The 16,329-nt window shown below is 38.7% G+C and overlaps 1 protein-coding gene across 1 annotated transcript in view; it reads left to right on the forward strand.

Moving 5' to 3' along the window:
- The window catches only part of Tmtc1 (Transmembrane O-mannosyltransferase targeting cadherins 1), a 53,946-nt gene that overhangs the window by 26,103 nt on the left and 11,514 nt on the right, over window positions 1-16,329 (forward strand). The window contains exon 3 of the mRNA XM_030385080.2: window positions 10,239-10,337. Coding sequence (XP_030240940.1) covers window positions 10,239-10,337 — 99 coding nt within the window. The remainder of the gene's footprint in view (window positions 1-10,238; window positions 10,338-16,329) is intronic.

Here is a 16,329-nt window from a genome sequence, read left to right on the forward strand (position 1 = left end):
ATTGCAAATTTTTCAATTTTTTATTGGTATTTTATACACGCTACTTTCACTATAAATTATAAATTATTATAAGCACATTATGTATATATTATATATAAATAATTAATCGACATCTATATCCACATCGATATATTTTATTGTTTCAAATCTCTCATCTCAAAAGTTATCGATTTGATCGATCAAATGGTCCTCCAATTGGCCTAGCCTACATGCAAATGTCAACAAGTTTCTATCCGTTTTCAAGACTTGAGTGTGCCTGTAACTTCTTCTGACACTTATATGCTACATAGATCTATAAAATATCATCAGTATATTTAACGAATTAATAATATATCAGAAATCTAAATAGAAATATCAGAAATATAAAATATGTTCATGTATGTATTGAAACTTATGTATGTAAATACATACATATGTTGTCCTCTCATCTTCTGCTTGCACTCGATCTCATTTGTCATTTAATCTACATTAAGTCTTATTTGTATGGCAATGGAAGTGAAACTTAGATATTCTATAATATCGGCAAACAAATCACCCAGTCAGCTGAAAAAAAGTTTTTAGAAAACCCATAACCCATGCCCGCAAAGTAAACAATCAAAATATCATTTAAATTCAAATCGCAGAAATTGCATAATTGAAACGCCATTGAAGTCCATTAATAACTTTATCATACAGCCAACGAAATGCAAACAGATCCAGGGAGAGAGAGAGAGAGAAACGGAGAGAGGTAGCACTCATATTTCGAGTGGGTGGTGCAGATGGCTGACGTTAGCTCATCAAACCCGAAAAACCACTTTGCTCAACTCTTTTCAAAGTGCATACATCATCAACGCTAAGCCAAAACAAAAAATAAAAGAAGATATAGAAGAGAGCTGGGCGGTCGGAGTGGGTGGTTGCTGGGTGGTTGAGTGTGTGGCTGCCTGGCAGCGGGTGTGCTGGAAAACTTTTGTGCAATGTTGATTTTTCCGCAAGACTCGCTTTTTTGCCAAGCGCTGGACGTCGAGACAGTCGAAAGGAAAGCGGCGCAAGCACTTTCCCGGGAGGGGAAGGTAAGAAAAGGGACGTAAAAGCTGAGGCAAAAGTCTTTCAATAATAAAAATATTGAGGTAGCACAGCAACAAGCGAGAAATATTGAGTGAAAGTTCACAGTTAGTTCAATGCAATCCCATAAATTATGCTAGGCAAATATTTGAGGCTTTAAAAAATTGATCGAATTGACTTTAAGCTGGGCAGTTGGGCAGCCCGCACCCTGCACCCCGCCACCCTTTTTGACGCTAATGTTGCTGTTGACAAACAAAACAAAGCTCACACAAAGCGCATTAATGGCTTTTGTGTGTTAAATGAATGAGTGAATGCGAGAACGTTTCCTGTTTTCATTTACAGCAGCCGCCAAAAAGGAGCCCCTCTCTCTCACTCTCTCTCTCTCTCGTTCTATGTATCCCGCTTTCCCTCTCTCTTTGAATGTCCAACAATCCATTAGCTTATATAACTTAAAGGGCCAAGTGCACACACTCGTAGGTAGAAACAGTTACATGCGCTAATCGATAAAGGGCGACTGCTGCCAGACCACCCACCTACACACCCACACACACACACACACACACACAGACATACATGTAAGGATGCTGCAAATGTTGCTACAAGTACAACTTCATTCCCATTATTGGGTTTTTCTTATAGCTGGCAAAGCAAAGCTTACTCTCTCTGTGAGTGTGTGTGTGTGCGTGTGTGAGCTTGTAAGAGTGACAATTAAATGTGCATGTGTGTGTATGTGTGTGTGCGTCTGCAGCAATCTGATATGCATTAAGAGTCTTGCATTTCAAGAGCCTTTGTTTCTCAACTTTGCGACAATTTATTATGAATTATTGACTTTGGGCAAATGCATATTTTTTATATATGCTATTTACTCTGGCCATCTCTTTAAGAAAAGCTGTAATGCCTTTATTTACTATTTATTTTTAATCAATTTACTTTTGCTTTAGTTGCACTTACTGAAGCAAATTTTTATTTATCATAGTCAGATGTAAAATCAAAACGAACAAAGCTTGAATGCTTAAGATACTTTTCTTTTTTTTTTTTAATTAAAAATATATTTTTATTAAATATCAATAAAATACTACCCACTCACCAAGCCTATTTCCTCAAACACAAGTGATTTCTGAGCACAAATGCCTGATATGTTTATGTTATTTTATTATCTTTTTTCTGTATTATTTTTCTCTCTTGTTTATTTATTTAAGAAACTGCAAGCTTATTTGCCGTCGCCCCAGCCTTACGAGCACAAGCAAAGCACTTCAAATGAGAGCCACTCAGAAACGCATTACCTACAGTCAGCTGTGTAGATCTGGATCTGTGGAGAATTGCAGGAGATTAGGTCAAGTCGAAATAATAATGCGCTATATTTGGGCAGTTAAATTTGGATAGAAGTAAATGAATTGAATTAATGCTTTCCATAAGGCTTAAAGCAATCAGTTGATAACCCAAAACAATTAATGACTTGCTTTCTACATATTTTTGGCTATAGATAGAACGAGCTGTCAGTTTATATAAATATTTATTTCCGTATATTTCTGGCAATATATTAGACTAGTTTTCCCATATGGGAACTTTATTATAAGAAGCTCATAAGCTATTGATCAACTTGAAGAACTAACTGCCTCGAATCATGTTTACAATTGTCAAAGCAATAATCATACTTTAACAGTGCCTTTTGAGCACAACATCAGGAAATTTTAGCAGAAAATATAAGTATGTACATATGTATGTACATATGTATATTAATATGAGCATAGCAATCTTCCATTACAATTGTTTATTAATTTTAGATTTCTATATATTGTTGATGCTTGCATTAAATTTGTAATCAAATCGCCGAACAATGTTAAACCGTCAACTAATTAGAAGTTCCAGGGCCGTGCCCATGTCAATGCACGCCCCGAAGCTCATTAGGGAGGTGTACGAAACGAAGTATGTATGTGTGGATGTGGAAGTGTATGTGTATGTGTATGTGGGTATTACCATGCGGAAAATCAATAGCTCTATTATTGTGGAAGCGAGTGACGCGCTTCGACGCGCTGATTGACAGCCTAATTGAGGTTTCTAACTGGCTGGGTCTAACGAACCCACCGGCCGCCGACCAACCCAGCTTTGATTGTGCTAATACGAATATTGTAGTTATAAGCGGCGAAGAAGAAGAGTGCGGCACCATCCTTGACAGCCCTTAAGACATTAAATATTTGCGGCTGTCTCACACTTGAGTCCGTTTCCGTTTGAATTTTTTATTGATTGAACTGTTTAATGTCAATTGCTGTGCAAATACTAATCAAATGCTTGGTTTACGCAATTAAGAAGCAAACACAATTCAAAACGCCCCTCCACACACACAAGCACACACGCACACACACTTAGTGCTGGCACGCCCATACAGCGGCATGTAACGCTCTTAATTAGCATTTACATTGCGTGCAACACAGTGCAGCAAAGGACATCAAATTAACGTTCGACACGAATGTGTCTTCCAACTACCCGCCACCCGCCATACCCGCCCTGTTCGTCAATAAATTTTGGTGGAACATCGGTCAAAAACCCCAGCAATACCCAAGTCTCGAACCTATAACGAATGCAGTTTGTAGCCAGCCCATTAAAAAGTCTCGACTGTGCGCGTCTCGTCTAGCCGCCTCCCTGATCCCTCACTCCACAAGGGCCTTCACAATTATTCCCAACTTTATTCCGAGCTAAAATACATTTCTCTTTTTTCCTCTTTTTGCATTTTGTTATTGAACTTTCAAAGGGTTTTGGCTCTGAACTCAGCTCGGACATGACATAACAAAAGCTTCGTGAGAAAAGTTCACGAATATTTTATTTGAAACCATTTTTATTTTATTTTATTTTATTTTTCAGCTTTTTATTTGTTTGCTTGCTGCATGGTTCAATGTGCCGGGAATGGCTTGTTAAAAAGTTCAGGCATTCGGCTATAATAATTGAAATCAATTAACAAAAGGTACAAAGTGCAAGTAAAATGTAGAAAATCAGCGTAGGGATCGATTTTAAAGCTCAATTGAGCTTAGGCAGCAATAATCAGAAAGAATATTTATTTTAATTCTTCGTTTAACATTTAATAATTATTTGCAGAATCCTCAAATGAAATATAAAGCTGAATTTGGTTTATTTCAATATTCAATATTTATTAATCATATCAATTGAGACTTTTGCTTAAAATACTTTGATAAAGTCTATATGAGTTTCGCCTTTCATAGAATATAAAATGAATATCAAAGCTAGTTAAAGTACTTTACTCAAATTACACAGAATATTAATTGCAGAGTTTAGCAATTACAGAGAGCACTTTGTAGCTTGTGTAAAGCACAATGATAAATTATATTATTTGTGCATTATTCCAGCATGACATAGTCGTGTATATTCGTAATATAGCTATAATATTATTTGCTAGCTATTCATTTCGGTTGCAACTGCCACAAAGTACGATATTAATATTTCACTCATATCCTAATACTTCCACAGTTGCCACAGATCTAAGCTAGTGTCGACAATTAGCCACATTTAGTCAGGCAGTTCATAATAATTTCTGGTTGCCTTATGATAGCGCTGACAAAATGCCAGACGCTGGCGCCAAGAAAAACGTCTGTTCTAATAATCTGCTCAGTACATAAGAGGAAGAAGAAGAGTAAATCTGAATTGCTTTCGAGTGTTTTAAAATGATTCCCATTGCACTTATATGCTACTTACTTTGGACAACATATCACACACACACACACACATACACACACGCAGACAGCCGCAAACACCCTGGGCAGGACATGATATCCGTTTGTGCTCATTCAAATCGCATGTAAAAACTATGTACCATAGTTTTTGGCACAGCCCGAGGAGTCAGCACTTGGACGGGTTCCAACAACAACAGCAGCAGTAATACGAGCAGCAGCAGGGGCAGCACAAAAAATCGCAATATAAAACGTGAAATGCTTTTTGGGAGCTGCGAGGCAAAGGAAGCGGCGGAAGCGCAAAGCGCTGAAATAAAGTGTTGCATACTGTTTGGCGCAACAATAATAAAATATCGCATATTTTGCGGCTGCACAGTGTTATAGCAACGCTTTTTATGGCCAACCCCCCAGAGCTCGATTCTGTTGCAGCTAATCTGCTGCATCTTCTTCTGCATAACAAAAAATAAAAAAACAGCCAAAGATTTGGTAAAATACAGCTAATCTTGACTTGAGCTGCAAAGTATGCCAATTTGAAAATCGTAAAAGTAGTTGAATGAGATATACGGAAACGATTTTTCTTAAAACAATTAAATCAGTTGTACTGTATAAATTGCCAATTTAAATTTAAAGGCTCCTAAGTCTCGATAGTAGCAAAATTTTTGAGTTTAATGTTTGTCTTAAGCAAAATAAAAATTCCGCTGCAAGGATGTTCGATTTTTTATTTTTTATTTATATTGCTTTCATTATTCATTCATTCAATAATAAATTTATCAGAGATCAATATTATACATATATCGATCACTCCAATATAAATCGATTACTTTCCACTTTCAAGTTCAGCATCAATGGGTCTTCATTAGAAATTCATATTCAAACTTATCTAGAGGGTAGCTATTGCTCAACCTTTACCACTCTTCCGCTTAGTTGTTTATGCCGTTGACTGCCCTCTGCTTCCAGTTTCAAAGCAACAAAAACTTTAATGGCAACAAATGCTCTCCCAGCCAGCTCCATTTTATATTTGATATTTTATTACATTACATTTCCCTGGCTTATTACATTTTGGCTTTTAAGCTGTTGACACAACTTGATTTCCGCAATCGTTCCAGCTACCCTCACACAACCTCCCACGCCACCTCCTCCAGCCTGGCTGCTCGCATTACGGCAACCGTGACTGGTCAGCAGTGCAGCTTGCTGTATGGCTGGCTGGGGAGGCCCAGGTTCAGCTTAGTTCAGTCGAGTTTGGAGTCTATTCGCTGTTTTGGTGTCCCCAACAAGGGCCACCCACGTCGTTTTGTTTTAGCTCTGTTCGTTTCGCTTCTGTTTGGCGTGTTTTTGTGTGTGTTTTCACTTTTGGGAGTTGAAGCTGCCTGCTGCCTCTGCTGCGGCTGCTGCTTTTTGTGCTGACCCAGAAAACAGAATTGTGTCTAATGGGTTTTTGTTATGTTTTTTGACATTTTGGGAATAATGTTTCCGCTTCCGGTTTAAGGTGTGCTGTGCGAGCGCACTGCCAGCCGGCTGTATGCGACAATTTCCGCTGGGCGCCACGAAATAAGGTCAACATGCTCTTTAGCTGATTTCATAAAACAAAACTCACACACCAGTCACCAAATGCCAGAGAGAAGTCGAAAGCCTCTCAGCCCATTTTCAAGCATCTCATATATATATATAATATATACATTTTTTTCGGTATAAATTGTAATGGATCGAGTGCTGCGCTATCAACATCAAAGATGCGCCCATTCAGATATTTTCAGCTAATTTCAGTACGCCGTAAACATGACAACGTAATTATTTTTTCTGTCATCCGCCTTCGCTTTGCTAAGGATAAGACAAGGCCACCCGCTCCACGTCTGGGTGGCTGTGATTAATGGCGCCCAGGCCAAGGCGACATTTGCATACGAAATTGAAAGTAAATATTTGCAGTGATACAAAAAAAAAAAAAATGAAATAAAAAAAATATATATTTGCGAAACCAAAAACGAAGCGCTGCGCTAATTGCACTTTGACTTTTGAACCGTATGCAAACGTGGGGAGTATCGACATTTTATATACAGTAGACACACACACACACATGATGATCAACGACCCACTCGCACACACCCACACACACTGCTCCTGTCATCGTCTATCTGTGTCAGTATCCTTTTATGTCTGGCTCTGACAAAATTAGCCAAGTAATTCACAGCGTGCTGTCAAGTCTCAAGGTCTCAGACGTCTCAATCAAGCTGCCTCTACGACGCCATTTTCTGTACATTTTATATACATATATATTTATATATATATATATTGTATATCTGTTTTATTGTTATTGCGTCTCGTGCAATTTAATTACACGAATTCTGTAAGACTTCCAGCCAAGCAACAGCAGCAGCAGCAGGTAATTTGCGCTGCCATCTGTCGCACTCCCTGGCAATAAATAAAAATCGATAAGAAGCGCTCAACTTGAGCTTAAAGTGCGACTTTAAAGTCGGCAGTTCCCTCGTGTCGAATCCACTTGAAATGCGCATATTTCAGCCCGCTGAAGGGCTAAACACAATTTATGCGATTTGCATAAATGGAGTCCAATTTGATTATTTACGGAAGGGGTTTCTAACATTTTAAGTACTTTCCGACTTATGTTTGCGATTAAAATTCTGAGAAATTTATATATGCATGAGCTGTGCAAACTTAGTGGATTAATTTTTTATACGCACAGGCTTTCGAAAATGAAACTTGAATTCTTTAAAGAAACTTTTTATATGTATAATTTATACGAAAAAGTGGCTACACTTAAAAAATTATCTAAATCGATAGATTAATTAATGAATAAAATGAATAGAAAACTAAGTATAAATAAAATTATAAAAAAAAAGATTATTGAAAAAGTAAAACAGTTTCTTTTATTGTTATTATTTTTATTAAAAACAGTTTCCAGTTTTTGTTTAAGTGCAGTTAGATAAATAAATAAAGTTTTATTACGTTTTTTTTTTTTAATATTGCTTTCAGAATATAAGTATACAAAATTAGAAAGAAAGTTCGATTTGAATATTTGATACATTAATTTTCTTGTTTTGTATGAGATGGCTCAGCAAAATTAATACTACTTTCAATAAATGTATTTCAGCAGAATTTTAACTTATTGATTAATAACAAATTTTTAAGCACTTACTGAACTTTGCCATTTGAATATAATTTTAAAGCTTTTTAGAAATTACATCCCATATTTCCACATCTCACATTTAAATCAATGGCTTTTCACTATACTATATTATTTGATATTAATCTCAAATAATTTTGGCTTTAATATTTATTTTTATTGCAATATAACACCTAGAAGCACTTGCTATTTAATACACGAAATATAATGCAAAGTTTCTTAGCATTCAAGCCGCACGCACAGCAGAAACTATTAACTGATATTGCAAATCAGCCTGCACCCGAAATAACTTCTATTTATGTCTCCCCAGACACATGCACACACACACACACACTCATACACATATTTATATGCACATAGCCTATATTCATACTAAGTATATGGTAGCGCAATATTATCATTATTAGAACTCATTAGCAGCATCATTTCAGCCAGAGATATTCGACGAAGGGCAGTGAGTGAAAGCGAAACGATATACAATCTATTTGAATGGGCGGGACTTGAGTGCTGGCATGGTATGAACGTGAGTGAGTCTAAGGGTGTGTGTGCGTGTGTGTGTGTGTAGCGCCTGAAGTGCTGACATAATGTGGCAACAGCACAGACCAAAAGACAGAGAGTGAACGAGCCAAGGCAGGAGTATTGAATGTGAGCTAATTTGCCCTGAAATCCGTTATTATGTTTGTTGAATAGTGGAAACAAATCACGGAGAGTATTACGTATATGATTATTATTTAAGATTATGGCATATTAAGAGAAATTCTAACTGAACAAAATAATTAATATAAATATAAATTCTCTGAAAATTCAGATGAGCTGAAAGTATTTATTACCTCCAGAATCACCCAGAAAGACAAACAGAATGAAAGTAAAATTCGCATTCGAACAGGGCGCATTGTCATTTGCAAACGGTGCGACTTAATTTCTGCTGGCACACAGGGCGTATGATGTTGGCTGGTGGCACGACATTCGTGTCGTTTGGGGTACATGAGAGAATGTACAAGAGAAAATGCCTGCCGGAAATCGTCTGCATTGTGCGAGATAACAATTTTCATGCAATGACCGAGGCGACCGAGGCGCTGCTCCCTGACCAGCTACACACACAGAGAGAGAAAGAGAGAGTGCCTACCGCACTCATTACTTGTAATGGCGCTTGATGGTGATGATGACAGCTACAACAACAACAGCAACAGCAGCAACAACAACAACAATAGCTACAATGGTGTTCAGCAACTGATGCGGAACCGGGCAGCGGATTGCATTTCAAGTGGCATTTCTCGATGCTGCACACACAGTTGTATACAAAATCCAAAAGCCCGGGCCAGACGATGCCAAATGTACTCGTAACGTTTAATTTCCGTCCCAAAGAGAGACAGAGAAAGGGCTGCTGAGTGAGAGAGAGAGAGAGAGAGGGGGGGAGGAAGAGGCCGCTACATACAACATGTCTGCGGCTAATATAAAACGAAGAATGCCATGAGGTACGAGAGAGAACATCGCATTATGTGCCATGAGTATGGCGATGGCGATGACGATGACGAGGACAACAGTTCAGCAGCAGTTCACCAACTCAGCAGTTCCTGTAAGCTCTGTCCGAGCGTGTCCGTGCAGGTCCCAGCCCTATCCGCATATTCGCATTCGCATCAATTACATTACATTCAAGCCATAATCGTTATCAACGTGCATCACGGATTTGTTTGCATTCACAGAGTTTTGTTTGCCGATTTGCAGCCACAATGGCGACACGTCGAACGACTGATGAGCAAAATATTGCTGCTAACCATTGATATACGCATGAATGGGGAAATGTGATTAAGGTTAATATACAGCAAACTGGAACACGGTTGACTGCTGATGCTAATGCATCAAAGCGTTTGGAAATAGTGAATATAAAAGCAAAGTATATTCAAGCTGGTTTATATTGAAAGATTTGCTGGATTTTCGATTCGAGCTAATGTCGAATGTATTCCATGTTGAGCTCGTTGATGATATTTTTTACATTTAATATATGTACTACGTATTTATTTCTAGATGTATTTAATATGTATACTACAGCGCTAGTTTTTGCTATGAAACAGCATCGTTAATACTTGATTTTTGTACCTATAACAAGTATATCAGGAAACAAACCACAAAAAATAAAAAAATAAACCTGAAACAAAAATGAAAAGATCCCAAAATAAAAAATAAAAAAAATACAGATGAACATAAAAAGCTTTGCCGTTGCCAATGCCTTTGCCTTTTGTGGGGATTTTATGCTTTGTTGTGGAGCCTTTGAGAATTAATTTGAGCATATATTTTATGACACTCAACTTTAATATTTGTGGACATTTTCTTCATTTGTCTGACTGTCTGCTCAGCTCTGTTCTGTTTTGTTCTCCTTGCAGAATGCTGGCCCTGGACTATGCAGGACTCGCAGGCTGTGCGACGCTCGCCTTTGTTCTATACTTAAACACATTAAACGCCGGATTTGTCTACGATGACAGGTGAGAGAAATTTAACCGAATTAAAAATTCCATATGTCAGCAAGTTGACGAAGGTAAATGGGACTCGAGAGCGGCGAGAAGCCGTGTCTCTGGGTCTCCTCCTGCTCGACGGAGCTTGGGGCGACACTTTGTCGACGGCTACGCGCCTGAATGACTGTGTGGCTAAGTGGGCGGGTGGGTGGTTGACTGGGTGGCGGTTGGGTGGTTGAGGTGGTTCGATGGTGTCGAGAACTTTTTATGATTAATTGGGCCGCCAAGTGCCGCGCATTGCGTTTTGATAAAAATCACTATAATAAATTTTACGGGTTGCCTAATTGTAAAACTGGCAACGAGCTGCCAGCTTATCGCTGTATATATACACACACACATAAATATGTACATATATAAAGAGTATATATTATTTGGTCTATTGTCAAAATCAGACGCTGGCTGCTGGCTGCTGGCTTCTGGCTAGCAAATTAAAAAACAAAAACTGTTGATTTATGTTGTCCTTTTGCCGGGCAGCCACTGTACGAAATTGGTCTGAACTTGTTCTTCTTAGGCTCATTCAGAGCTCACCTAGCATTGAAATGCTGCTCCTGCTGCTGTTGTTGCTCTTGTTGCTGTTGCGCCCCCACTACCCCTACTAGCCCAAAACTGAACCTGAACGCAAACGAAATTACCCATAAATATCAAAAGTCATGTACAATGGACAGGAATTTCCCCCGAGGAGCAGCACTTGGAGCAACAGCAGCAACAGTCAGGCGGAAGCCACAGCTCGGACAGGAAGAGCTCTCTCCACTACCTATTCCTTACCCCATGCCCATTCCGTATCCCATTGCCATAGCCATTGCCATTCCCATTTCCATTCCGAGTTCCATTCCCATTTCCCTTCCCCCCTCCCATTTCCCTTCCCCCCTCCCATTTCCATAGACGAAGTCAACCGCTGCGTTTCTGGACGCCAAGTGACGCCGCAACTACAAAAACGAGCAAACAATTGGACTTGGTGTACATTCAGTTTTTGGGTTTGGGGTAGGCTCTGCTCTCTGGTGGGAGGTGTGGTTCTATGAGAGGGGCATGAGGAGGGGCACAGCAGCAAAGCAGCATAAATGGGAAGTTATGCACAAAGTGCTCAGCCAAAAGCTTCAGTTGTAGCTCGTTATTTTGTGCAGTTGCTCCTGTTTATATACCCTGTAAGCGAGCAGCTACACGAGGTAAGCTTGGCTATAGACGCTTTACATAACATCCAAGGGTAAATCTTTGGTAAAGAAAGTTTTAGCTTCTACATTGTGAATGTCTTTGTCTTTAAGTCCAATTTTATTTTCATATTCATGTTTTTTTTATGATTTTATATAAATATTGAGAATTTGACTAAAAAAAAATATAAGCTAGAAAATATTACAAATAATTTATTTATTAAAATTATTTATATATTTTGGTATAAATATGGTCTATCAAATATATAGAAATTTTTATTTATACATAAAAATTTATTTACACAATATCTGCTAGCTTATACCCAACTTACCATCGTTTGTTGTTGTTCCTTTTTTTTGGTGGAGGACTTTGGCAGAAAACAAGCACAGAACTTACAGACACACTCAAATAATAAACGCAACTTATGTAACTCAGTGCCACCTTAGTCCGCCACGTACCCGATCCCCACTCCGCCTAGCTGAACAAGGCTTCCCATTTGGGGACAAAAAGTTCTTGGTTAGTTGATGTTTTTTTGGCCGGAACAGCGGATGCTACTGTGGTCAGCTTCACGCAGCTGCCAACACCAGCACCAGCACTGGCCTGGCCTACCTATGCAGCTTCAGCTATTGTTGTAGTTGTTGTTGTGGTCACACACACACACACACACACAACGTGGCCACAGTTGCCACATGAGCGCAAGTTATTATTGTCAAGCCAAGCCAAACAAAACATGATTTATTAAATGGCAGCATTCCCTTCAATTTGTTTCCTATCAACTGGAAAAAGAGCAATGGCCAATGCTTACACACTGCCATAGAGAGTGAGAGGGGTGGCTGCTTGTGGGCGTTTCGGGGGTGTGGCATAGCGATCCATAAACATTTTTCACGTGTGCTGTGAATTGTTTCATGTTTCGTTTCGTTCGTCGTTTTGCCATTTTGTTTATACACACACACACACACGCACAGAGAGAGGACATCTAGACATACATGGGTGTGGTTGTTGGTGGGCGTGAGGGTCTGGGTGTAATATGTATTCCTGTTGTACAATAGTTGCAGAGATATGAGTTTTTAAAAAGTTTCGCATGATATATTTCGGATACAAATCACAAAATAAAACGAATTATGTTCGAAGTTAAGACCCCACACACACACACACACACACACATTGGCTGATAATAAATGCATAAATTAAGTGTTTTTTGTGCTGAAATTGACGTAACGATCTTTATGTAATACTAATGAGATAAGTTAGGTGTAGATAAATGTACATACATATATATGAAGTTGAAGAGTTTTTTTTTTGTATCAAGTATTTCCTTTAGAGTCATCGAAGTTCCTACATTAGTACATTTGTTTTGACAGCATAATTTAAATACTTTAAGGCTAAACACAATAAATTTAATAAAAATATTGATATAACATTAGGAGGCTTTTTCTCTAAAGTTTATATTTTGATTATCGTGAATATTTATCATAAATAATTAACAAATATACTTAAAGTGGCCTTTTTTATAAATCAATAGCTAACAATTTTAGTCTTTAAGTACTCATGCATTTGCTGTTCACGCAACCGTATTATTATTTCCATTTAAATTATCTGTTTTTCTCTCACTAAAACGAAAAACATCCAAAGCCGGCTTATGTTGTTGCCATTGCAAGTTATGCTGTTATGCTTATAATATTGGGTGGCCCAACAGGTTTATCATTTATCATTTGGCCACAGAAATTGTCACTTGATTTTAAAGAGCTTGCTGTGTAAGTCTTTGTAAGGCTTTGCCTACGGTCAAACGTTTCACACCTCACAACTTGATATATTTGCCTCTCGAAAAAAATAGCAAAAAAAAGACTAAAAGAAAACAACAACAACGACGACGACGACGCAGCTACAAAATGTTGCCAAAGAGCCAATCTGCAGTCTTACAATAATTTATGTGCCGTATTAAAAGGACAGCGACAACAGACAACAACAACAAGAACAGCAACAACCACAAAAGAGTATGAAACGTATACGTAATTTTTTGATGTCCATACGCCCGTTAGGCTCCAAGCGCACTTCGACAGCGATAGAGTGGGCACGGCTGGTAGCAACGGCATTTTGTGCTCGTTTCCCATGCTTTCTTTCTTCTTTTTTTTTTATAGAAAATCGAAAATTTTCACTTTACATAAGCAGCAGCAGCAGCAGCAGCAGCTCCACAAAACATACAAGTGTTTGCGGGTAGCCATAACGCCAGTGTGTCAGGTGAGGTAGAGATAGAGCGCCAGGCCAGAGCGAGAGGTAGAGAGAAAGAGAGAGAGAGAGGAATTGCTTGGCTGGCATGCGGGCAGAGGGGCTGTGCCTCAGTGTGCTACGCTCCACATTGGGTGTGCTCGCTGCTGATGCTATGATATATTGTCTTCGACAAAAGCCAACCACAGTCCTGTGAGTGCGTGCATGTGTGTGTGAGTGTGAATATGTGTAGGTGAGACTTTTGCCAGAGAACAGTGGAGCTGATACTTGTAATTGTATGTAGGAAAATATTATAGTTGCCATATAAAATTTTCATACTAATATTTGTTTATTTAGACAGCTTTAGCTATTAAAAAAAATATATATATATATATTGAACAATAATAAATTAAAAATATATATATTATTTAATGTATTATTATGTATTATGTATTATTTTCATTTTAAATTTTATAAATATGTATAACCTATTTATATAACTCATCTTTATGTTATGAGGAAAATGAATGAACAACAAATAAAATAATGAAAAGATTAAAAATATTTTCCTTACATAATTAATTTGAATTCCAAGCTCTGTGTATATATCTAAAAATTATATTAATAACGAGCTTATCTATTCCATGCACTCATCACATTCTTATTTGCCCTCCCCACTCGCTTCCACTGTAACAGGCTTAATGCCTAGTGCCTCCGGCTATGGCTCGTGCCATGGCAAAGCAGCTCCTGTCTCCAGGCTACCGTGCTCGTCGCCTGCCTGGCTCTCGAGTGCGAGTGAAAAGCGAACGATAACGGCAGCTACTACATGCCACACTTGTAAGCTGCTTGAATCTTGGCATTTTTGTTGCTGCCTCTGCGTCTTCCTCTGCCTCAGTTGCTGCTGCTGCTGTTCCTGACAAAGTGCCCCGCCACCAATGCTGCCTGCACGGCTGTTGGTGTTGATGTTTTCGTTGTTGTGCCCCATGCCACATGCCCCTCTGCTGCCGCCGCTGTCACCTGCTCAGCGAGAGTATTGCTATTCATTCACTAGTTACGATGATAAAGCACAAAAAAGGCACTGCGGATATTCTGCTGATGAGACGATAATGTTGACGCTGACGTTGGGCGACAAGTTTCGGCGTCGCCGAGGCACAGTAACAGAGTCACCAGCAGCTCACTTCACCCTCCTACCACGCCACCCACTGCCGCCGCCCACACTTTGACTGGGCAAAAATTAAGCCGAAAGGCAACACAGAGGAGCTTGGCATACAATGCCCTTGTTGCTGTTCGAAGGTATGCAGCCCGAAATGCTTTTCAATATTTGCCATCGTTTGGCTCCTGCTGCTTGAGATCCTTGCAAATGAGGCGTAGCTAAATTTTTGTTGTGCGTTGCCATAGTGCAAAGCAGCAGCAATGCAAAAATTGAAACTGCAGCCGAGGCACACAAGGAGAGAGTGTGGGACGAGAGGGAGAGAGAGAAAGAGAGAGAGGGTGTTCATGCCACAGCTCAGTTTTTCTTGAGCTTTGTGTGCTGCCGATAAGAATTTGTTTGCTGTATCTCCCTCTCCCTCTCGCTCGCCCTCCCACTCAACATTTTTGTGGCTGCTTTGCGCAGAAGAAAATGCCAATTGAAATTGAAGTATAGATGGAAGTACAAAAGCAATGACTACTGCTGGTGCTGGTAATGGTGGTGCTGCTGCTGCCCCACCAATAATTTATCCACGTCTCACCACCAAATTTGCAAACCCAATTTGTGGCATATGCCATACACCCGCCTCACACTCGAGCGTCCGCTTTTATGCCACCATTCATGCATATGAAGTGTTGCATGCAACACACACACACACACACATGGATAATGCAGAATTGAGAACCATTCACAATATTTTTATATATGGTGTTTCCGGGCAGCTGCTAAATAAAATATTCGTATTAAAATTGAAAAATGCAATTTCATATTTTTACAATTTTTTCCCCCCTCCTTGAATTGCTTTAGAAATTACGAAAATATTTGGGTTTTCGCATATGAAGTGCTTTTATTATTTTTACCTATCCATTATTTATTTATGTTTCTTATATGGCTTGAAAACAAATGCATCCCTTCTATAGCCTTCAGCTAGGCCAAAAACATAAAACAAAAACCGAAAAACAAAAAAAAAAAAACAAAAAACAGAAAACAAAATATGGAACAAAATGCTTGTGTTAACTTTTGAGCTTGAATGCCAGAAACCTAAAACTACGGCCCGCGGGCCAGTTAAGACCAAAGTAAACACAAATTACTTTCGGGCGAGCGTGGGTGTCTGTGCATGTCAGTTATCTATGAATGAATAGCCGAGTTTAAAGCTTTAAAACTAAACTTTTGTGCACATGGGGAGAAAAGGGAAATTTCCATTTTTGCAAATTAGTTTATCTTTCTATACTTTAAAGCTTATGATGTTAGTTGCCTAACCAAAAGTTTATTGAATATGTGTGTATACATATACATATATATAAGCTCAAGCAGAAAGTTTAATTTTTTAACTAATAATAAAATGCATATTCGAGAAGCACTTACATTACTTTTTAAGACAATTGGTTTGAACGTGGCATAAAAATTTACTGGATACTGTAC

Source organism: Drosophila navojoa, chromosome 3, assembly GCF_054131105.1.
Source record: "Drosophila navojoa isolate 15081-1374.11 chromosome 3, UAZ_NAV_1.0, whole genome shotgun sequence".
Lineage (NCBI taxonomy): Eukaryota > Metazoa > Arthropoda > Insecta > Diptera > Drosophilidae > Drosophila > Drosophila navojoa.